We start from the raw sequence: 24,961 nt of genomic DNA on the forward strand, positions 1-24,961 counted from the left end.
GCATCCTGCCCTGAGTCACACCCCGCAAACACAGGTCTAGTGGGTAGGCAGCTGGTGGTCAACTTAAACACCTGCTGAACTGAATCAGCATGGTGCTGAGTGTGGATGGCCCCTGAGAACTGCTGCCAGCATAAAGAGGAGATGTGGAGAGGAGCAGCAGCAGTGTGGGCTCTCCTAAGTGGTGGTGTTGTTTGGAGCCGCTGGTTCTCCTGGAGGAGCTTGTCATGCTGGCTTGTCTGATATGAATTCAGCTGTTATCATCGGAGGAGCCCGGGACCTTGTTGCTGAGAGTGGCTGCGGTTCCCTTGGGGGAGCTCTGGTCCTTACTTTGAGCATCGCTTCCTGCTCTGGAGGGGAAGACGTGTGCTGTTTAATCTCCAGGGGAAGCTTGTCATGCTGGCTTCCTGGTATGAACCTGGCTGTTCTGATTGCTGGAGGAGCTCAGGACTTCACTGTCGCTGAGGATGGCTGTGGTACTTCTTAGGGGAACGCTGGTCCTTATTTTGAGCATCGCTTCCTGGCTCCACTGCAGAACCCTGAGCCTGCTGGCACAGAGCCTTCACCCTGCTGGCACAAGCTTTCTAGCTTCGACCAGTGACCTCTGGGCCTTCCCTGTGCAGATCCGCAGGATAGACCTGCAGGGGTCATTGTCGTGGGCTCTAGGTTTGCAGCTGAGCTCATGCAGCCATGGGGTCCAGGCCCTCGGCTGGGTTTTCTAGGCCTGTAGTGTTGTGAACAGATTTCCTGCACCTTCTTTGTATTTGCCTCCTTGGGTGATCCTTATAAATAATACCATACATTATGTGTCCTGTCTGTAATTGTCCTCCTTGAAACCACCACAGGCTTATAAAAAAGAAAAAACATTGTCTCTGCCCCCAAGAGCCACCCACATCTACAATCTGCCACCTAAAGATCACTGTACAACGAAGGAGAAACTGCACTCCCTGAGAGCTGCGGGGTGCAGCCTGGGAAGGAGGAGAACACCTCGTCCAGCTGGGGAAGCCAGAGGACCCCCCCTAGGAGGCCAGCAGCGAGCAGGGGGTGGCAGACAAAGCAAGATGCTTCCCTAGGGAGCAGCTGGTCTAAGCAGAGGCACAGGACGGAAATGTTGTGTCCTATATTCTGTGGTGCCTGGGGTGGGAGACGAGGCCAGAGGGTCCCTGGGGGCCTCTCCTGGTGGATGAGGGCGGTGCCAGCACTGGGAGGAGAGAAAGCTAAGCGGGGACTTTGGGTGTGGCAGTGTAGGCTCACTGGCGAGCACAGCGACAGTGCTGCTGGGACCTGCTCCGTAGTGGGGCCGCGTGTCCGTGTGTGGGTGTGAGGGGTGTAGAGGATCCTTCTTGCTGGGCTGTTTTGCCGAGAACCTAAAACCGCTCTAAAAAATAGTCATGAAATGATGACAGCACAAAAGCAAAAAGGTGAGTGTCTCCAGGGGAGGCTGAGCTCGATTTCAGAGGCACCCAGGCTGCACACATGTGCAAGGCCCGAGCGGCTGCATCCACAGCCCGTGTGGGTAGAGGAGGAGGCGCAAGCAAACGCGACACAACGGACAGGGAGGCTGGGACACTCGCCACCTAAGGAAGGGGACAGGATGGACACCACTGTTCACTTGTTCTTAAAAGAGGCAAAAGTTTGGGGTGCACATAGCACAATGATGTATGTGCACCCATGTTTGTAGCGGCAGAATTTGTAATAGCCAGACCTTGGAAACAACCTAATGCCTACCAACTGAGGATTGGATAAAAAGATGCAGTACTTTTATTCAATGGAGCACTACTCAGCCACAAAGAAGGGGAAACTGGAGACTTTCATAAGTAAATGGATGCAATGTGAGACCACACTCATAAGTGAAATAAATTAAGACACATGTGTAAACATCGTATTGTCTCATTAGTGTGAGAAGCTGAGAAGCAGAACATATGTGTATGTGTATGTATATAAAAATAGTTAAGATAGTTAAAAAAAAAGTTCAGAGGCAGGTAAAAAGGAGGGATGGACTTTGGGCAAGGAGAACAAAGGCGCCGAGCGGTGGAGGGGTGGTGTGGGCTGGACAGCGGCCCTCCAGGCTGTCGCATCCACCACGCAGCGTGCTCCGGCAGCCAAGCAATGGTGTGCGTGTCACAGACCTGCAGCATATCCTCGAGTCCCTGAGTGGGAGATGGGACCGAGTATGTGGACAGGCCGCACTGTGCCCTGGGCGGCCAGCTCCTGCAGCAGCTTGTGGTTAGAACTGTGCATCGAATTATCAACACACAGCTTGACCCGCGCTGCTTCCCCACAGGGCACTTTGATCCTGGGAGAGGCTGTGATGCAGTGGTACCCAGGCAGGGGTATTTATAAGGCTCCGCAGGTGACCTGCTTTGTACAGTGTTCCCGAGATGCTACGGTTTGAATCTATCCCCAAAGGTCCCCATGCTGGGAACTTAAGCCTCCAGGTCAAGGGGTCATGAAGTGGGGCACAAAAGATGGCATAGAAGAGGCACAGCTGGCACGCCTCATTGCAGGTGGTCCTCTACGTGTGACAGAGACCAGAAAGGTCCCACTCGATGTTGGCACTATTCAGGGACTCCCAAAGCCTCCAGAACCATAAATCAGATAAACTCTTTGTTTGGTCCCAGGAACTGAACTCAGGACTTTGTGCCTGATAGTCTCTGAGCTATCTCCCTGGCCCCATGTAAACTTCTTTCATTTGTAAATTATCCACTTCTAGGCATTTTGTTATAGCAATAGAACACGGGCCAAGACACCTGCTATTCTTTAACAGTGTTAAAAGCTGTCTTATACTCACAGGCTGCAGGCATCTTTCCAACAGTGGTCAGCAATCCGGCCTGTTTTATTTTTCTCTATAGAACTTGCTGCCACTGACATTGCATTATCTGTTTAGTTGTTTATCTAGTTATCTGTACCTCTCGATAGATTATAAACGTCCTGAAAGGGAAAACTCCATTTGCTTGGCTGTACTCTGATACTGTGGTATCCGGAATGAAACAGCCACTCTCTGATAAACACACTTACAGCTGAAGAATGTCTTTCCACCTGCTAATGACTGATACTCAATGGGAAATCTCCCCAGCTTTAAATATGACTCCCTTTTGGCCTTTCAAATACAAACAGAAATTAAACATCACACTAACATTTTAAAAGAGCATATATAAAATCTACCTACCTTAGCATAGTCTAACCTTCCTTTTTCTTGAGCCTAAAATAAAAGACAGAAAATGAATTGTGTTAGTTCTTTGAAAAGTGTTTAGAACTCACCCTTTCTCCTCCTCCTCTTTATTTTATTTTATTTTTTGTCTTTTTGCAGGTCAGGCTGGCCTTGGGCTCACTTGGTAGCTCAGGCTGGTCTTGAACCTGCAGTGGTCCTCCTGCCTCAGCCTCCTGGGTGCTGGGATTACAGATGTGCACCACCGTGCCTGGCTCTTTTTTTAATACATACTGAGTCTTTGTTATATTATATCACATCGTATCATGTTCCAAGTAATCTCTCTCTGTTTCAAACAAAAAGACAATTGAAAGGACAGTACAATGAGCGAACGCCCACTGGCCCTGGATCTGCCAAGGGCAGGCATCATGAGTCCCTGCACACTTCAGCACACACAGCGTGTGCCCAGGGGACATCTCAGACACAACACTACACAGCGGAGACAGAAACAGTAATGCCACACAGTCTGACCCTCGGTCCCTATTCACCTTCCTTAGTTCCTACTCCCGCACAGAACACGAGCGCTTTACCTTAGGAACAGGTTAGGGCTTTTTTATTGGTATCAGGGATCGAACCCGCTGCCTCACACTTGCGAGGCAGGTGCTTGTGCTGCTGAGCTAAACCCCCGGCCCAGGTAGGGTCTTAAGAGCCCTTTTTTCTGAATCTAAAGTGACATTAGCCACGTAATTAATGTGGGTAGATGACCTCCACGAGAGAAAAGGAAATTTTATAATGCTGTTTTTTTGTGTGTGTGTCTTTTTCCTTTTTATCGGTACCGGGGGTTGAACTCACGACTGCCTGCTTGAATGCTGGTTTATTTTTAACATTGGTTTTCTAAAAATTTTAAAAACATTTTTCTAGGGTCCAGGGATTTAGCTCACCTGCCTGGCAAATATAAGGACCTGAGTTCAATTCCTAGTAGCAAAAACCAAAAATAAAACCATGGAAAAAACGTTTTTCCAAAGATCCCTGCATTTTTTTTTTGCCTTTAAATAACAAAGGGGCTGGGGATTTAGCTCAGCGGCATAAGCACCTGCCTTGCAAGCAGGCAGTCGTGAGTTCGATCCCTAGTACCGGTAAAAATGAAAAAGACAAAAACAAATAAATAAATAAACTTGTAACAGGTCTCTTCCCAGAGATAGCTATTGGTACCACCACAAACCACTTTAAAATTATGAATTGAATTATTCCTGCCCCGTTTTTTGTAGTGCTAGGCACTGAACCTTGAGCTCAATGCATGCTAGGCCACGTGCTCTACCACTGAGCTATTCTCCAAGTCCTTTTAAAATAATTTTGTTTTAAAACATATCTGAGATATAGTCTCACTAAATTGTCCATGCTGGCCTAGAATTTGCAATCGTCCTGCCTCAGCCTCCTAAGCAGTTGGGATTACAGATGTGAATCTGTGAGTTTGTCTCCAATGAGGCAAAATGTTTGCAACTAATACACTATAAGAAAAAAAGACAGAATTCAGAGTCTGTAGTCTACTCCTCAAAGTTTATTATTATTATTTTTTAAACAGATCTAGGATTCCTAGTATACTAAGAAGAGTATGAAGTTGGTATTGAGATACTGTAGAAATAGAAATAGGAATCGCCTCTTGAAGAAATTTAAAAACCAGACTATTCTCTCTGCTCAGATAGTTTACATTTGTCTGGGCATGGGTATCAGTTTTCAGGAAAAAATAGTTTCATCTACACTGAAAATCCCTTTTTCCCCCAGTAGCTTCTGCTGGAGATGATTTGCTTATGACCCGGTCACTCATTCGGATAATGCAAGGCGGTGGCTTCAATCCTACCGTAACTACCTTTCATTTCTTTGCGTCTATCTATTTATTGTTTGAGACTGAGTTTCGCTACGCAGTGCAGGCTGGCCCTGAACTAGCGGCGATCTTCCTGCCTCAGCCTCCTCCGTGCTGGGATCACAGGCGCATGCCACCATCTCCAGTTACAACCATGTCTCAGCAGTGTCACTTTCCCAGCAGGATGGATCTTGAGGTTCTCCAGCCCTCAGCTGTGTCTTGGATTCAAGCTGGATTAAAAGGCAGGTGACATCAAGGGCGACGCGGGAGCCTTCCGCTTTCCCCACTGGCAGTCCGTCCGTGCCCTCACCTCCTCCCGATGACTGCGGATTGCTCAGGCACAGCACCTGCTGAGTGATGTGCAAGCAGGGGTCCTAGGGAATTGGCCCAACCACCAAAAAGCTCACCCCAAACCCACCTGCCGTCCCCTCCACCAGCGTTGTTCTTAGCATTTGTCATCTCTCAGCGGCTGATATGCGGCAGCGTTGAGTGTTGCAAATAGCACTTGCTGACAGGTGCACATTGAAGAAGGTTTGCATCTTAAGATTGCAAGGTAAACAGTGAGAAACTGCACCTGTATCATAATTGAGGGGTGGTGTTTGCTTTTGGATGTACTGAGGCACTTCCCAGTTTGTCTAAAAACATTCAGTAGCAGATTCTTCTAAACTGAGAGACTTCAACGCTGCCACAGACAAAGCCATCCAGAGCAGCCCCATTGCTAGTTTTTGTGAATCCATGTTTCCTGTCGCTGACGCCTCCCACCTGCACCCCGTGCCACTGGGGATGGAACCCCATGTCTTTGTACTGAGCTACATTTCGAGGCCTTTTTAAAATGTTGAGACTACGTTGCTAAATTGCCTAGGCTGGATTTCAATTTTCTTTCTTTTTTTTTCTTTCTTTTTTTTTTTTTTTATTTAAGGAGAAAAGAAAAGAAAGAAAAAAAAAAACAGTGAAGGGGTACAAGTTATACAGATTTACAGAAGAAAAAAATGCGCAGTAGGAAACCACTAGTTAATGGGTTACATATTGCCATCTTAGAAATAATTGTTCAAGTCACAAAATTAAAGCTTGTAGAGTGGACATTCCAACAATGATACTGCAAACAGTTCTGTTCAATGATCCAATAAAACTCTGTGATATCATTTTCTATCTTATACATTTAAATATACATGCAGTTATATAGTTTAGAGCACTTTCTTTTCCTCTCTTTTGTACAGTGACTATTACACATTTTGGGTTTCATTGCTCCCACGGTTCTTATTGCTTTTTTGGAAGAGAGTAAAACCAAATGTGACATAACAGAACAGAATCGGTCAAGTCAAAAGGGTGGATATAATAGATAATATAAAAACATAATACAAGGTGATCAACAATGGTCACCATAATGCCTCCCGCTATCTCTAATAGAATTGCCTATATCATTAGTTGTAATACAATTGAACAAAACCGTAAAGAATAAAACCGACAAAACCAAAACATTGGAGATATTGTAGGTCTTCAAAAGTAGATAGAAGTCAACGAGAATGGGCGTTATAATGAATCTCATTATCTTCTCAGCTGATGCCTAAACTTTCGAACCTGATACTATCCAGCAAAACAGAATAGAGGAACCTCAGTCAAAAACAACATGGTGAGAGTAATACAGGGCTTCAAATCGAGATAATAGAAAGTCAAAGTGGGTTACTATATTATATCCTGCTATATTTTTCCCTTTAATTAAATGGATAAAAATTAAAAAGTAAATAATGGAGTGGAGATTGAGAAAAAAGAGGGCATAACAGCGAAACAGGGCAGATCAAAACATAACCATTTAAGCAGAATAGTGTTTCACCACCAGATATTTCCGACCCAAAAATAGTTACCATATTGACTCCCTCCCTGAAGTCCTTGAGTACAACTTCATATACTGTAGCATTAAGTATATCAAAACAATGTAAAACCATTTAAGAGAATGACAGCATTATAGAGTATTTAGAATCGACTAACAGAAAATGAACAATGGTCTCTGTATAATCTCCTTGTCTTTAAAAGGTTTTTTCTTATACTATCATACATAACAAAATCCAATTAAGATACAACCTGTTTAGACCATTGGAGACAGAAGAACAAAAGCTAGATGAGACTTCAAAACAAGATGGTACTAAATCAGCATTACCTATTAAGATGTCATTTTCTCCAAAATAGCTGTTCCTATCATCCAATCTTCTCTGTCTCATTTCTGTTGAGCTCTTTTTCCGTCAGTAGCTGTCAGTTTGTCTTCTTCATTTTGTTCTCTGCTCCATTCGTTGTGGCCTCCCTGCCACTATTTCTGGGTTCTTTGTATTTTTCTTTTTTTAGAATATCCTGCAATACTTTCTGTAGAGTTGAATTGGTGGTTGCAAATTCCCCCAGTTCCTCTTTATCCTGGAAGCACCTCGTTTTTCCATCAATTTCCAGGGACAGTTGTGCAGGATATCTCAATCTTGGCTGGAGATTATTATCTTTCAAAGCTTGAATTATTTCCCCCCACGCTCTTCGTGATTTGATGGTTTGTGCAGAGAAATCTGCTGTAATTCTGATGGGTGTTCCCTTGTAAGTGGTCTGTTTCTTGTCTCTTACAGCTTTTAATATTCTGTTCTTGTATTGAATTTCTGGAATTTTTATTATTATATGCCTGGGTGTTGCTCTGTTTGGGTTGTAGGTAGCTGGGGTCCTGTATGCCTCATACATCTGAGTATCTTTACCTTTTGCTAAATTAGGAAAATTCTCCTGGATTATTTCTGTGAGTAGCTTTTGTAGTTCCCTTGTTTGTGTCCCTACTTCTTCTTTTATGTTCTTAATTCTTAAGTTATGGATCCTCTTATCATCTTCTTGTCTTTGTATTATTGCTGTTTGTTTCTTTGTTATTTTTAAGAAGTTTTTCATTTCGTTCTCCCATATTTCAAGTCTGCCCTCCAGTTCAGATAGTCTGTCCTTAGTTTCTTTCAAGCTGTTATGCCAGTCTTGGATAGACTTCTTAATTTCTTGATAGTCCCTTTGAACCTGCTTCACATACTCAATGCTTTCTCTGTTTTCTCCATCAAGCAATTCTCCCCTCTTTTTCTGTTCTTCCATTCCACCATCTGTTTTTTCCTGGGTGGTGCTTAGCATTTCTCTAACTATTCTGCATACTTCTAGCTTCAGGTCGTTGATAACTTCATTCCTGAATTGGTCTATGAGGCTCTCTAAATGGCGCTTAATGTATATTGGTGCGGTGTCCACTATTGCCTGATTCTCGGGATTGGGGGTCGAGGAGCCTTTCTTGTTGCTTCCCTTCCCCATTTTTTCCTTTCCTTATAAAATGCAAGCTTACATAGGAGGCCCGGCTTCCCTGCCCGTCAGCCACAGCCTGATCAAATTGCGCTGGCTAGTTGTTCCCGCCCACCGCTGCACACCAGGGAGTCGCGGAGGAGGCAGCCTACGCGGGAGTCGGTCGCTCCTCCGGGCCACCGTCAGGCTCTGGGATCTGGGTTAGGCCAGCCTAGGGAGTCCGCCCGCAGCGACACGCAGGCCAGGCACTTTTCACCAATCCCGCCCGAGAGGGGAATGTGTGGCTGGAGTCGCCACCGCGCCCTGCTCTTACAGGACTGCCCGAGCCCAGAAAGTCCTCTGCTGGAGTCAAACTGTGGTAGGGGGTCAGTTTCTCACTCACCTCGCCACCAGTCAGTTTTCGTGTACGCCTCCTTGTCCGTCCTGTTTCCGACTCCGTTCGCAGACTCCCGTTCCCAGAGCTCGGCGCGTCTCTCCTTGCCGAGCCGCTGTGGAGGCAGCCAGCCGCCGGGCGGCGGGAAACCCAAATCGCGGTTTCCAATGGCGCGGGGTGGAGCCTCTACACCGAGTCTTTTCTGTTCCTATTTTAGCGCCAGGACTGTATTCTAAGTTGGTTTCTCTCAGCCCAGTTCGTTCCTGAGTCAGCAGAGCATATCTCTACTGGTTCGTGTCTCCTTAGTCCGCATCATTCCTGGCCTCTGAGCCGAGCCTTTCAGAGAGCCTCCGGTAGTTGCTGTTGTCTGTCCACCATGTTCTCCCGGAGTCCTGGATTTCAATTTTCAATCTTCCTGCCTCAGCCTCCCAGAGTGCCGGGATTACAGATGTGCACCTCCACTCCCAAAACACATTCTGTTGACAGACTAACTGCTCTGGAAAATTCTAGCTATTTTCAGATCTCAAACCCTCATGACTTTGTAGTCCCAGCTTGGCTCCTGCAGTTTCACCTGATGGAAACATGGGGCTGTGGACGGGGTCAGAGAAATACACTGTGTGTAATCTGTACCTGCACAGCTCTGGCTCCGCAACGCTTTGAAAGCTTGAAAGAGTAGCATCCTACATAAAATGACAGCGCGATTGATTACCATGGTCATTACCTAAACAGACCACAACTAACATGCAGCCTGCCTAGATGTCCCTTTTATCACAACACTTGAGTCCTCTGAAACCATTTCAGCCTTAATTGCTTTAGCTGGTACATAAAACTCTCATTTATTTTAGAAAACAAACATGGTAGATATTTAAACATTTATATAAATATGTATATATTTTCAACTGACCTATGGGTATCTACACATATGATATATACTCTTTTTTTTGGTGCCAGGGATTGAACTCATGACCTTGTGCTTGCAAAGCAGGCGCTTATGCCGCTGAGCTAAATCCCCGGCCCCTATGATATATACTCTTGAGAATAGACTTTTTTTTTTGAGACAGGATCTCACTGTGAAGTTCAGGCTGGCCGTGAACACACTATCTAGTCCAGCCTGGTCAACCTCTCAGGGATCCTCCTGCCACAGCCTCCCGAGTGCTGGGATTACAAGAGCGCACCACCTTGCCTGGCTGAGTAGATACACATATTTATACATAATATTTTATAAAATATTATCATACATATTTTCCATAGAAAGTTTAAGAGCTTATGGAAATATAGCAAGTTAGAAACAAATGCAAATAATTTAGTTCTCTACATAAGTAATATTTCTTATTAAGTAACACTTTGTTTTTGGTGCTGGGGATCAAACTCAGTGCCTCATGTACAAGGCAAGTGCTTTACTGCTGAGCTACATCCCCAGGACAACACCATCTATTAATGTTTTAAACATATTTAATTTGAGAGGTTTCTATGACGCCTACTGGTGGTTCATTCATTTACCAAATACTCTCTGAGCACCTACTTACCGTCAGGCACTACTCAGACACCAGAGACATGGTCATAAACAGGGCAGAGGGACCTCTGTCCTCCTGGAGCTCACACTGTGGAGTCTGCACACTGGTATTAGATGGGCTTCACATGAATCTCCCCCAGGAACTGAAGCTCTGTGACAGGAGGGAAATGTTTTCTCCTGCTCACACCGTGTTCTGTGTTTAGATCAGCCCCTGAAAGCCTAAACGGACAGATACACACAGGCAACTTACAGACCAAAATTAATTTTACTCTCCTGAGTTCTAGGAAAGCTGGCTGTTTTGTTCAGAGCAGGTATAGAGCTAATATGCATCCCTTTGCTGATGATGCCTCACAAATAACACTTCCTACACAGAACAATGCCATGCTTTTGTTTTCTTGCCTGTTTGTATTTATGAGTAGATAACGAAAGGGAATCCAAGCTTCCAACTATAGACAGTAACCAAAGATGTCACAGAAACTGAACAACAAAACAGGATGGAGGAGAATGATCTCGCAGCTTTAGTGCAATTAAAGGCTCCCATCTTGAAAGCACTGGGTGGAACATCCCAGAATGAAGTCAGGAAACCTCCATTGAGAATTGCAAGATGGGGATCTCTGAGCCTCAGGCCTTGAGCCTTGTGTTCTGAGGAAAACAAGTGACCTAAGATGTGAACTGTGATCATTCTCAGGGGCCCTGTGACCCGGGAAGCCAAACATACCGTTTCTGAATCTTGGTGGACTCAAATGTTTTTTCCCCCTGCCTTGGTGTTCAGATATTGAATATTCTTTTTTTTTGATTGAAACATTTTCCTTATTTGCAAAGTAAGAGTGCTGGGCCACACCAGAAGCTCCCAGATGCTGGCTCTCTGATGCTGCACAGGCTGCCTTAAATCATCTGAGTAGCTTCAAGAAATGCAGGTCCTTGGTACCCTCGCGGTGAGATTCTGACTCGTTTGAAGATCTCTGGTTTGGTCTGTGTGTAACGCCCTTTCCAATTTATGCTTCTGTGTGCACCAGTGCTGACTTCAAAGGCTAAAAGAGAACAACTATATAAATTCCTTAGGTCTCAGGAACAGGGTGCTGTAACATCCCCCTTTTCTGACGTCTGCCACTTATCATGCATATTTCTAGCACAGCGAGATATTATTAAAATATCTTTCTTACTGGGGCCCGAAATTGACTGATGCAAAATAAACGTAGACCGTGTCCCAAGAGCCACATCCCGAACCTCGCCCGGCTCCCGTCCTCCTGGAGAAGCCCCTGTAAATTCCAGCATGTGAATCCCTGAGGGCTTCATTATGAAGGTCTTTAAAAGGACTCGATCTTCTCTGGGCCGCCTGCAGGTACACTACTTGTCAATCCAGGTCACGAGAAAAGAAAGTAATTTTCCCCAGTCTTTAGCAGTTCACAGAGAATGTATGGCTTGAAAGTTGTTTCATCTTTTAAAAACGTGAGAATAGACAAGAGTGTGGCAGTGCTCAGGGCACGGGGGCCCTCAGACGCGGCGTGGAGCACTGTGAGACAATATTCACAGCAGAGCAAAGAGGCCAGCGCTCCGATCGCGAGGCTTACATACCAGTCTCTACAGACCACAGGCAAACACAGTCCCCGCTGGTAAGTAGTGGATGTACAATGTGGGCTTTTACTTTAAGAAACAAATGCTTTTTTATAAGTCAGGTAACAAAGGAGGATTAGGTGATGTAAATGAACTGTTTCCAATTTCCAACTACTGTTATCTGGACTTGAAAGCTGGATATGGGGACACCTTTTTGTAAATGCAGAAACTAATATTCTACAGCAGGAAGTCTAGGAATTGTTTGAGACTGATCATCTCTGTTTACTAGATTATTCTTCCCACATGTTACTGGCTGTTTTGTAATAAGTCATTTTTACAGATTTTCTTTTTTAACCTTAAAGACAGCCATCTCCCTTCTTTTAGTTGAGAGACTATAATGAACATTCATTTGGCCTCCACCTAGGTTTCCCAGTTGCTAATATTTTTAACACCTTTGTATGCTTGATCTTTCTCTAGATATCCATTTGCTATTTGAAATTTGCAGACACCATTAATGATCATCCCTAAATATGTCAGTATTTATTTCTTTCTTTACTGTCTTTTTTTTTTTTTTTTTTTTTTTTTTTTTGTCTTTTTCATTTTTATCGGTAACTCGGATGGAACTCACAACCGCCTGCTTGCAAGGCAGGTGCTTATACCGCTGAGCTAAATCCCCAGCCCCCCTTTACTGTCTTTTTGAGACAGGGCTCACTATGCAACTCAGGCTGGTCTTGAACTCACTTTGTAGCCCAGGCTGGTCTGAAATTTGCAAGGATCCTCCTGCTTCAGCCTCCTAAGTGCTGGAATTACAGGTGTGCATCACCATGCTCAATCTTGTCAGCACCTACTGCCTAAGAACAAGATATTCTTTCACAGAGCCATAAATTTGCAGTCACATCCAAGAAGCTCGTCATATATAATGACATCTAAAATACAGTTCATATTAAAATTTCCCAAGTTGAACCAATAGCGTCCTTTAGAATTGTTCTGATCTTATTATAAGACCAAATTAAAAACCAAGCATTACTTTTGGATATTAGCTTCTGAATCCCTTCTATTCTACAACAGCCTCCATGCCACTGCTTTTCTTTCTTTTTTTCTTTCTTTCTTTGTCTTTTTGAAACAGGGTCTTGCCATGCAGTTCAGGCTGGCTTTGATCTTACTTTGTAGCCCAGGCTGGTCTCGAACTCCCAGTGAGCCTCCTGTTCAGCCTCTGAGTGCTGGGATTGCAGGAGTGTGCCATCATGCCTGGCTGCCAGACTTTCTCGTCTTTCATAATATTGACATTTTATATAAACATAATGGCCAAGATCCTGATTTGATGGATAGTTTCTCATGATAAGATTAGTGTTAAACAATTTTGGCAAGACAACTACACAAGAGATGCGGTATCCTCCACGGCAGGAACAGTCACCCCCGCTGGTCCGACCCATTACCACTGAAATTAAGAATGCGCACGGCTTCCCTACTTGTTTTTTGTCCTGGGAATCAAACTCAGGGCCTGGGGCTTGTCAGGCAGGCAGTGTGCCGCTGAGCTGTATCTCGGGCCCGCTATGTATTTAATAAGTAATCTGTTGGGTCTTTTTTTTTTTTTTTTTTAAATGGAGATTGAACCCAGGGGCTTTGCACTGAGCTACCTCTCTACCCCTTTTAGAATTTTTCTTTTTAAATTCTGAGACACAGTCTAGCTAAGATGCCCAGGCGGGGCTTGAACTTGCAAGCTACCTCTGAGGAGGGATTATGGGCATATGCCCTTATGTCTGGCTGTTAGGTGCTGTGGGTCCATTAAATGTTTAGTTCTCTACTAACTACTCATCTGATTATGTTAACTGATCACCCACTGATGATCCTTCTTTGAACAAAACATTGCCATGAGTGTTGTAAACATAAAGTTTTAGAGGTCTTTTGCTTTGGCCCTGGAAGAAATATCATTAGCTCCTGTCATGGTTTATGTATGTCCCCCAGGCCTCATGCGTTTGCACTGTGCATTTGTGATTGGTTCATTGTCTAGCACTTGGATTGATGGTGTCAGTGCTCCACCCACCCAGGGGGTGGAGCCAGCATACAATGTCATGGCCAGAAGAAGGTGTGTCTGTCTCTCTGCCTTGCTGTTTGCAGCCACCATGAACTGCGGCCCTGCCATGCCACCTGCCTCGGAGCCAACTGAGTATGGACTGAAACTTCCAAAAACTGTAAGAAATAAACATTTCCCAACTTTGGGCATTAGGTATTTTGTCTCAGCGAGGATAAAAAGTAACTAAGACAGCTCCTTTCCAGAAAACAGGTCTACCTGAAATATATTTCAGTGCATTTCCACTGGGATTTAGAGGCAGAGTTTGGTTTAACTTTAAAGGATTTTGAGGGAAAAGAGGAAGATACTTTCATCATCTTTGAAGAACAGTCTGGTCAGTGTACGGGGCAGCAAAAACAAAGATCACAAATCTGAAATCCACTGGGTCTCCTTTCCCAACACCAGAGCTGCCTGCTCGGCTTCGGCCTGGGAGCAGCAGGTTTTCCATCGGCAGCTCCCATTACCAAGCGAGAAAGGCACCGCATCAGAAAGGGACAGGCCGGGTCTTCTCTGCTGTCCTAATGACAGACAGCACAGAAGGTGTCTCCAAGGCACCAGCCCCACTCACACCCGGACTGCTTGGCTCTCTGATGTTACTCTCTTTCACTGGGGAAAGCTAATCCACTTTTGGAGGGAAATGTCTATGAAATTAGCTGTTTCACGAATTCTTTTTTTTTTTTTTAGTTCAGTGGGAAAAGAGGAAATGACGGATGAAGAAGGCGATGGTACCTAATTATTATTTTCTAGGTACCTGGGATCAAAGTCATGACATGCGCTTGCAAGGCAGGCACTCATGCTGCTGAGCTAAATCCCTGGCCCGGATGGTCCGTGATTTTTAAGAGGAGGGCCTTGTGCTTTCCCATTAGAAATCTCTCTGCCCAGAGGTCTTGTTACGCCTCTGTAACTTGCTTTGCTTGTTGCACCGTCTTGGAACACAGAAGAGACATGAAGTGTATTATTTATTTACTTTTTGTCTCTGTGAGACAGGGTTTCACTATGGAGTTCAGGCTGGCCTCAAATCTGCAGCGATCCTCCTGCCTCGGGCTACCAGGTGCTAGGGTTACAGGCGCGAGCCACCACACCCAGCCACCATGTGGACTTTAAAGGTGCTCATTTAGAAGCTGGTTCAGTGCTGTGTGCCTACGATTCCACTACAGTACTTTGGGAGACTGATAGAAAGATCCCACGTTTGAGTTCAGCCTGGCCCCACTTAGTAAGACCCACCTCACAAAGTGAAAGGACTGTGAATATGGAGACATGCAAAAGCCCCAGGGTTCGGTTCCCGTACCTAAAAAAAATTACAAAGTACAGTTTTGACCAAGAGAAAAATCTACCCAGGCCTCAGACATAAACAAGGTGGTCAGGGTGTCCCAGGCCATAGCCAGCGTACCTCAAGCTCCCATGCTGACAGCTAAGCTGACATTAGCTTTTCCACCTAACTCTCTATTCCCATTGGAAAATTCTTCCTACTACGCAAGCTCAAAGTCCTGGCTTCGGTCTCTGATTGGTCCCCAGCCCACACCTGCCAGCTTCTCTCTATCCTATCGGTTTTCAGGTCCTACAGTTTAATCTCCTCACTGTGCTAACCCCAAACGGGACTCTTCCTCCTCACTGGTGAGCAGGTCCCCCAAACCTCTTGTCTCCAGGATCTCCCTGCTGCTTCTGTCCTGTGGGACGCAGCCAGCCTCTCTCAGACAGTTCAGACTCTGACACTGCCTGGTTTAAAAGCTTTGAATGTGTGCTTCATGACTTTTGAATTAAGCTTGTTCTGCATTTGCAAACATTTCAGGTTTTTTTTTTTTTTTTTTTTTTTTTGTCTTTTTGAGACAGGGTCTCTATGCAGTTCAGGCTGGCCTTGAGCTCGCTTTGTAGCCTAGGCTGGTCTCGAACTGGCAAGGATCCTCCTCAGCCTCCCGAGTGCTGGGATTACAGCCGAGAGCCCCACTCAACATGACTGCATGAGGCTGTGGGGGCGTCTGGATGCACCCCGGAACATCACCTCACGGCTTCCTCCACCTCGGAAGCCCCCCATTTCCATTCTTCTAAGGACTGTCACAGATCATGCACCTCACAGCCCCTCTTGATTCTCCCAGCTGGACACAGATTCTTTTCCCACGGAGCTCCCTAAATGTCATTAACTGCAGGACTCCTCATGCGGGACATGAAAATATGATTTCTTACATTAAAAAATTATTACAATAAAAGATCCATTTCCATTAGTTTCCCTCAAAATACCCTGCCTTGTTTTGACCACTGATTCCATCATTCTTGCCACTTCTTAAGGCATCATTATTTTTTTAAGTCGTTAAAGTCCTTTTTCATGAGTATCTTTGGTTAAACTGTCCAAGCTGCCCCAATGTTTGGAATCAACTCAAACACTTATCTTTTTTTTTAAATCGGTACCAGGGATTGAACTCACGACCGCCTGCTTGCAAGACAGGTGCTTATGCCGCTGAGCTAAACCCCCAGCCCCAAACATTTATCTTTCATGGTCATTTTGACTTGGGGAAGTGCCAGAGGTGCAGATCTGATGAATAAGGCAGATAAGGACGCACATTAAGGGTGTTTTCATTTTTGGTACCGGGGATCAAATCCACGACCTCGTGCTTGCCAGGGAGAAGTTTATGCCACTGAACTAAATCCCTGGCCCACTTTAAGGCTTTTAAGGGTACTCTTTTCCCTTGTAGGATCACACCTTATAAAACAGGAAAAGGACTTCCACTCCTTTAGAAAGTGATGAACAAGGATGTTTGAAGCAAAAGGGAAAATTTTGAGGGAGATTAATGTCAATGTGTCTTTTACTACAAAAATTTTTTTGAGACAGGTTCGTGAATTCACAAGGTAGCCCAGGCTGGACTCAAACTACCATTTAACCCTCCTGGTTCAGCTTCCTGAGTGCTGGGAGGTGTTTTAAATTTCAACATCACTGTGTATTTGGATTACTCCTTGTATTTGTGTATTTCTCCTTTTTCCCTGATGAGATCAGACAGCCTTCAGACAATTTATTGCTATATCTTTTTTTAATTTTATGGTTCCAGGATCAAACCCAGGGCTTTGTGCTTTACAGGCAGCAGCTCTATCATGGAGCCACATCCCCAGCTACTGTCAGATATGTGGTCATGTACTTTGTTTCTTTAAGTGCAGCAGAAAAATCTTGAAAAATTTTTTGACATGCAGTGTCATTTCCTAGTCTGTGGTCAAACGCCCACACTGTACAGCTTGTATGCTAGAGGACAGCAGTATTCTCACTGAGCGGACTCAAAATATCTTAAACCCAGCACCTAGAAAACGGCAGCGTGTGGTATTAGTCAGGACTCCCGGGGCATTTTCCCTTTTGTTTAAGCATCTGCATGTGTTATTTCATGCCCACTAGCCTGGTCTAGCAGGCTCTGTTTTATTTTTTGAATAAGAAGTAGGAGCAGGCCATCTAGGGACAAATGAGTTACAGCTTAGCAATGGTAATACGTGGTACACTTAAGGTGTTTTATGGCTGGTTTGACAGTGTCAGAATGTCACAAGCCTAAGTGACATTTCAGTACTTTCAGGAATAGCCAAGAAAATATAATCAAAATTCTTATTTCTTCAGGTGACTTATAATGGCAGCAGAAAACTAGAGGGATCATTAAAAATAAAGCTCACTGACCTGCAGCAGCCCCTGGACCCCCTGAGAGTCTGAGCCCCGTGGTTCTCTGAAGGATCCTACTTTCTTTTATTAGAAATCAAAATGAAAACTGAGTAATGACTTCACCTCCCCAGGGTGAATCACCCATTCACCAACCATGTTTTCACCTGATCATTATTTTTCAGAAGCTGCAAATTTAAATTTAAAATTAAAGCAGGGAGGGATTTGTTGAAATTAGTGTGGAGACAATGCACAACTGATACTCAGCTGTTCAGGAGCCTGGCCTTGTGTCCTTAGCTGCCTCTTGGAAAGGGGGTGCGTGGGGCCCAAGCCTGTGGCTGTGACAAACAGGGTTAACCAAGCCTTGGTCTGGGGAGGCCCCTGGAGAAGGACAGCAGGGCCAGTACGGAAGCCTAGCGTGCTCTTCCTCTGGGCTTACAATGATGTCCAGCAGCACTGAGAGAATGTGAGCTCCTGTCTTCCTAGTTGGGTCACTAACTCTCTCCAAGCAGGAAATCAAAAGAGCAGAAGGGACATTAACCTGTCTGATAGAGCAGGAAGTAATTTTCATCCTGGAGACCACTCTCTGCATACTCGTGGGATGATTACTCCAAGTAAGCCCTTACGCCAAGTATGATGGAGAATTCAAAGGTGAATTTGCTAATTCCCAATGAACGTACAATCAAGTTCAAAACTGGGGGAGGAGAGGGTCACAGAAATAGTCAGCAGAGGAACTCACATGAAAAAACCAGAAAGAGAACAAGAGTAATTTCAGGATTAACACGCAAGTGTTTCACAAATCACGTCCCCTATTTTTGACTCCAAACAAGACCATTACCTTACAGAATTTTACATAAACATGTTCAGATGAAATTTAGAAGATAAATCCAAGTACAGAGCCTTTAATCTAAAGATTAAGACTGCTTCCCATATACAACAGAAAGGAACTTCTTACAGGCTTTAGATGAATTCCCCTTCTTTTTAACCAGTGATCCCTTCTGATTTGGACAGGCAGTTATAAACAGAAGACCTGGAGCCCTACAGCAAATCAGAGCATCCCAGCAGGCATCAGGACAAGAAGTCAGCTCCCAGGCTTTGCTGAAAGGTGAGGTTTTTATTTTTTTAATTTTTTGAGGCAGGGTCTTGCTATGTAGTCCAACTGGCCTTGAACTCATGGCAATTCTCCTGCCTCAGCCTCCTGAGTGCAGGGATTATAGGTGTGTGCCTCCACGCCTGGGCAGCGTGAGGATTTAGAAATGGCCACAGTGGGTCTGGTGGGAGAGTGGAATGGCTTTTGCTCACATCATCTCAGGGTTTGCTGACCTCTACACCAGGTCGCTGACATACTTGACTTACTGCCCTTGCAAGAGACAGGCTTTTTCAAAGGCCATCCCTTTGAATCTAATGTGCAACAGAAAAAAATGACTTGGTATATTTCACCAACTATTTAGGAAATCCTGGACTATTTTAGTTATCTGCACTTGCGACTCTGTAGGTCTGTAAAGAAATTTGAGTTAAAACATATACTTTTTCTTTAAAACTCATTTCTAAGTTACTTCTACATGTGTGTGAATATGTGTGAAGATTCTAGAGAGGTATTAGCTTTCATTTAACATATCCAGTTGGATCTTTTCAACCAAAATGTAAATTTGCAATGTATTCTAATACCACCCAATTAGTTACTAATGCCATATGTATATATATTTTCCAGTTCAGCTGTCCAAAAACACACAAATACACCCCAGTAATATATATTCAATAGCTCAATGATTTTCATTGTTCTATACCTTTATAATATTTTTAAATGAGTCAATTTTCATTTTGTTCCTTTTATAATTAATTCTCAGTATATATTTTAATATGTAAGTCTTAGACCACATATTTGCTATGCTATTTTTCTTCGGGTTGACTCATAGAAGTGGAATTATATTATATTTAAACTTTATAAATTAAATTAGTAATTTTGACAATAGTAGGGACTGGGCCTAGGGCTTTGCATTAAGCCCCCACTCCCCCTTTTTCCTGTTTCTTGTTTCCAGTGACACAGGGTAAGGAACCCTGGCTTGGGTTTGAAGTTTGATCCTCCTTCTGCAGATTCCCAGCTCTCTAGGATCACACTTGACTTACATTTTGGAGGGAGGGGAGACAGGGTCTCATGAAGTAGTTCAGGCTGCCTTGAACTCACTCTGTAGCCCAGACTGGCCTCAAATGCATAGTGATCCTCCTGCCTCAGCCTCCCGAGTGCTGGGATTACAGGTGTGTACACCCCCCTTGGCTTTAAGTTTTAAAATAAAAGCAAACAGGGTAGTATTTAAAGGTCGAGTACTACAAGACTTCTAAGAAAACAATACAGCACACTCTAGCTCTTGGTGATGCTCTACTTTGATCTTTAAAGTTAGACAGTGTCCATTGTTGCTACATGAAAGGAATGTTCGGCCAAATGCTTTTAAATCCCTTCTTCCCATTCTATCATACTTTTTTGTTAAATCAATATTCAATTTTTGAGCTCAACCTTTTGTGACTTCAAACTGTCTCAAATACTGCAAACCCACTTCCCATGTACTGGAAGACGATGTCTTCTCTGCTCCTCAAGGAGCTGCAGAGAAATCAAAAACAAAAACAGTACCTGCTTCCCTCCCTTCCCACCTGCAAGGATGATGAAGTCTAGGTGTTTTTTATTGTTTTTGTTTGCTACTTAGTGTGTTTTTGAGATGGTCGTGCTCTGTAGCTCAGGCTGGCCTTGAACTCACAATGATCCTCCTGTCCCAGCCTCTGGAGTGCTGGGATCACAGCCATGTGCCACCACGTCCATCTAGTCCAGGTGGTTTGGAGACTCTACACAGTCAGCAAACTGGCAAGGTAGTCCAGGTGGACAGAAAGGTACGTGTCATCTACACCCAGCGAGGCGACCTGGGAAGGCTACCAGAACAGCTGTCCATGGCACTCACCTGAGCAAGGAGGCAATGGCTACAACAGTGGTGGCACACCCAGGGCACAAGTGCTGCAGTGGCTGTTTGCTATCACTGGAAACTCTCAAAGGTGTGCGGTAGTCTGGGCGTGGTGCCGCACGCCCGAATGCCAGCTCTAGGAGGTTGAGGCAGGAGGATAGCTGTGACTTGGAGGCCAGCCTGAGCTGCAGAGCAAGCCACTGTCTCTAAATAAATAAACAAAGTAAAAGAAAAGGCTCGCCATTACTGGACTCAACGGCACCCGGACTAGACTGGAAATGCCACCTTGGAAAGAGGACAGCAAACGTAATGAAGCACGTGCCGGGCAAGCGCCACGGTGAACGGAACCCGCTGGGCAAGCGCAGGCTGCTGCAGACTTCTCGTCTGCTGTGTTCTTCTTTGGAACATCGCAAGATGTCTTTGGAATGTTTTCCTGTCCCTTGAGTTTTGGCTGGATAAACCTGCTTTTGTAATTTTGATTAATAATTTTGTGAATAAAAACTGGAAATGTTTCCTAATTTCAAATGGTATTTGGATTGCTTTATAAATAAAATGTACTCATTATAAAAACCCAGAGTTTGCATTTTGGTTACATAAATATTATTCTCTATGCCATAAGGAGTCTTGTGATTACATCTCCCTTATAGATTTTTAATTTCTCCACCGTAGCAAATACTGACTTCATTCTGTTCCGTCAATGTGGGGTGGCTGTTTTAAAATGTGCCGTGGGGAGGTGAGGTCTGTGATCCCTGGCCTTTGTGCCGCAGGGCCGACGGGTGTTTTGACGGACCAGGAAATGGCCTGGCCTTCCGGGGGGGCCATGAGGAAGATGCAGGCCTGTGTTGCCCGTGGGAGAATCTACACAGTGTCCTGAGCAGTCTCCCTCTAGGAGGCTCTAATGAGGCCGCGCTGGAGCAGGAATGCCTGCCTGACGGAGGGCGCATGTGTGAGCTCCGCGTGGTCAGCACCTGGTCTTCCGAGGTCTCAGGCTGCTGGCAGGAGTGAATGAATGAAGAGCCTCTGGGGGGGCAAACCTATGGCACGTGTACCACAGAACTGCTACCGTGTCTAGCAGCTGGGTTTTCTGGGTAACGGCCAGACACCCCCGAGCAGGTCAAGTCACCCCACTACACCCTGTCCATACTCACAAGCCCAGCATCTAGGCACCTAATAATATGGTTATTTCTAAGCAGCTAAGTTTTGTTGTAATAGTTAATGAAGATTACGTTTTCTATGTACCTGTAATTAACTCATCTCTAATTCTCCAGCAAGCATATTAGGTGACCTAACATTCCATCCCCTCCATCTCGGGGTGGAGGTCTCTGAGCTCTTATTCCAGGGTAGCCTGGACACAGCCACCAGTCTAGGACTTGCTGGATGGCAGAGGGGCCGTGTGCTGTTGGAGGACGCGGCCCCGCACGCGGGCTGTTTGGATTTGCACACTGGGTCCACCACTTGCTGGTTGTGCGACCTGTGCACAAGCTTCATCTCGCGCCTCAGGCTCCTCATGGGAACATCACCTGAGTACAGGGCACAGGTGCGTTCCTGGTGCCTCCACGTTGCCCTGGGATTTCCCACCGCTTCCCACCTGTGTCCGGGCCTTGGTCCCTAGAGTCCACTATATCTCTCTTGTCAGGATGGAATACATGACTGTCCTCTGAAACAAAGCTGTGTGGAAGGGAAGTTTTGTGAGGTTTATAGATCTGTTTGTTTGTTTATTTATCTTTTTGAGGCAGGGTTTTACTATGCAGTTCAGGCTGACCTTGAACTCACTTTGAAGCCCAGGCTGGCCTCAAACTCTCAGTGATCCTCCTGCTTCAGCCTCCGGAGTGCTGCGATTACAGGTACATGCCACCATGCCTGGCTTAGATCTGTTTTAAATTGTCTTTAATATTACATTTGATGATATGGCTGACATAAAATTATCTGTAATTTTTTTTTTTTTTATGGGTACCGGTGTTACGGGCAGCTGAGCCAGTTAGAAATACAATAGGCAGTCAGACAGGGCTAGGCCCTCAAACCGGCACAGAGGCCAGTGTCTGATGACCTTGGAGGGGACACACCTCTGGCTGTGGGCCAGATCTCAAAACAGAAGGCAAAACAAATGCAGCCACACCCTAAGTATAACCCCTAGGGATTAAATCTGGGTCACCTTGAGAAGCGCGGAGTCACCATCCCAATCCCCACAGGAGGAATCACTGAACTCTAAGATCGCCTGCTCCCTATGTGACTTGCTTTCCCATTTGTCCCCAATTTAATCAATTTTACCTAAACTATTGATCTTATTGGCTAACCGCAGTGACGTCGCACCTTGCCCATCTGCTTTGTGAGTTCCCAGTCTCTTCCATCCTTTGAACCCATGGTTTTGCTCTTAAAAGTCCCTGGAAAAGACAGTCCTTGGCAACCTGCTCAGGACCCCTTCTGTCTCTCTCAGACAGAAACTTTATTTCTCTCAGCAAATTTACTCTACTCTTCACCTCTGTTCCTAAAATTCATTCTTCAATTTCAGAGAACACAAGCTCGCAGATGTACCAGGTTGGGAGTCTCATTCCCCTGTATCATTAGGTCGGGAATTTCATTCCCTTATACCACCAGGGATCGGGGATCGAACTCACGACCACAGGCTTGCAAGGCAGGCACTTATGCCGCTGAGCTAAATCCCCAGCCCTGACATGAAATTATAAACTGGAAACAATTTTCTCTTTGACATTTGGAGGCATATTCCACTGTTTTGAATCTTTCAGTGTCACTAGGATGTCATTATAATTCTTGGTTCTTTGTATGAAACGTAACGAAGACTGTTTCAGACTTTGATAAACACGTGATCTGGAGCAGGTCTTTCTTTCTTTTTCTGTGATGGAAATGGAACCCAGGACTTCTTGAATGCTAAGCACATGTTCCACTACTGAACCCCACCCCAGCATGGTGCAGGTCTTCTAAAATTTATTATTGAGGTCACCATTTCTATCTGGAGACACACATCTTTCAGATCTCAGAACTTTTAATAAATTTCATGATTTTTTTACCTCAATTTTTAATTTTCTCATAGAATTTTAATGAATCTGTCATTTTCCAAGTCTTATTTTCTTATCTTTTCTATTTTGTTGTTTTATTCAATTTTCTCATTTGTATCTTCTATGCTTCTGATTCAAAAAAGTTCCTGTGGTTGGCCTTTTAGTAACTATTGAAGGGATACAGAAGCATAACAGCAAAAAGGCTAGAAAGAGCAGATAGGATGAATATGTTTTCATATCTCAGGGGAAGAAGACAAAAAGCATAGCATTTTAACATCATCTAAAGGATGAACCGATTTGCTCTGTATTTATGTAAATTATGGAAAAACTGATAAGATGTAAATTGAAATTCAAACCCAGGCATGGTGACCCACATCTGTAATCCCAGCACTCGGGAGGCTGAGGCAGGAGGATCACTGCAAATTGGAGACCAACCTGAACTGCACAGTAAGACCTTGCCTCAAAAAAAGAAAAAAAGTTTCTGTGATTATATTTTCATATAATTCTCATTATACACACATATATACACATTATACACATATATATGTGTACACACACACACACATATATATTTTTTTTGAGACAAGGTCTTGCTATGTAGTCCTGGTTGGCCTCAAGCTCACGGTGATCCTCCTGCCTCAGCCTCCCGAGCACTAGGATTACAGACATGGGCCACCTTGCCCAGCAATTCCAATTGCATAATCTTTTTTTTTTACAAGGGGTTAAACTCTTGCTGAAGTGCTTCTAAAAACCCTTCCCTCTCCTCACGTGGTCTGTTTCCTTTGAGTCTCTTTTCTGTTCCCTGGTGGCGCCCTGAGCTCTTCTGTAACTCACTCTCCGTGCCACATGGCGGTTACGTGAGTGTCCACACGCTGAGACCTCTGGGGGGCAGGTCCCCCTGCAGGGGACAGCTGCAACAGGGCATGTTGACTGTGAGCACCCTGAACAGCCCTGCCTGCAGGTCTTTCTCCTGGCTTGATAGCTCCCTAAGAAAAGGCTTCTGTGCGTTTGTAGGTGGTGAATAGGAGGGATTATAAACTGGCCGTTGTCATGGTGAGAGTCAGTATAGGAAGAGGGCTGGGGAGCAGGAATTTCTCCTCTTCATGATACCTACTGTGCTCTGCTGTGAGTTCCATATCTACCCCCACTTCCCCAGCTCCTCGGGGCCCATTTTCCCCAGTTCCTGGGCTTTGGGTTAACCCAACCCATCACAACCACGAAGGTGAGGAAACCCATGAGGCTCTACGGAGAAAGGCAAGAGTTTTTACACTGGAGCTTCTGAATTAAAAGAAAACCAGTGCCAGGCGTGGTGGCACACGCCTATAATCCCAGCATGTGGGAGGCTGAGGCAGGAGAATCGCCTTGAGTTTGAAGCCAGCCTGAGCTACATGGTGAGACTGTGTTTCAAAAAATAAAAACTGTAAATAAATAAAAGGAAAACAGAAAGTTTCCTCTCCTACGCTCTCCCATACCTCTGAAAGGTAGATTTACCCAACCCAAGCCCCTTTCCCCTTCTCTCTTCATGCCGGTTTTTGTATTTTTTTTTTTTTTTTTTAATAAAGCCTCGGAATG

General features: G+C 44.8%; 1 protein-coding gene across 6 annotated transcripts in view; it reads right to left on the minus strand.

Moving 5' to 3' along the window:
* Nucleotides 1-24,961, minus strand: part of Pdss2 (decaprenyl diphosphate synthase subunit 2) — a 279,546-nt gene that overhangs the window by 32,560 nt on the left and 222,025 nt on the right. For 5 of the 6 annotated variants that reach the window (XR_010048980.1, XM_063253955.1, XM_003466032.4 and 2 more), the window contains one exon: nucleotides 3,167-3,199. The exons of the other annotated variant lie outside the window; for it this stretch is intronic. Coding sequence is in view for 4 of the 5 variants with exons in the window: in XM_063253955.1 (XP_063110025.1) it covers nucleotides 3,167-3,199 (33 nt within the window). In the remaining variant the exon portion in view is untranslated. The remainder of the gene's footprint in view (nucleotides 1-3,166; nucleotides 3,200-24,961) is intronic. 6 annotated transcript variants of the gene reach the window in all.

The sequence above is a fragment of the Cavia porcellus genome, unplaced genomic scaffold (assembly GCF_034190915.1).
Source record: "Cavia porcellus strain 051 isolate PalLab524CR breed Dunkin Hartley unplaced genomic scaffold, mCavPor4.1 scaffold_7, whole genome shotgun sequence".
NCBI lineage: Eukaryota > Metazoa > Chordata > Mammalia > Rodentia > Caviidae > Cavia > Cavia porcellus.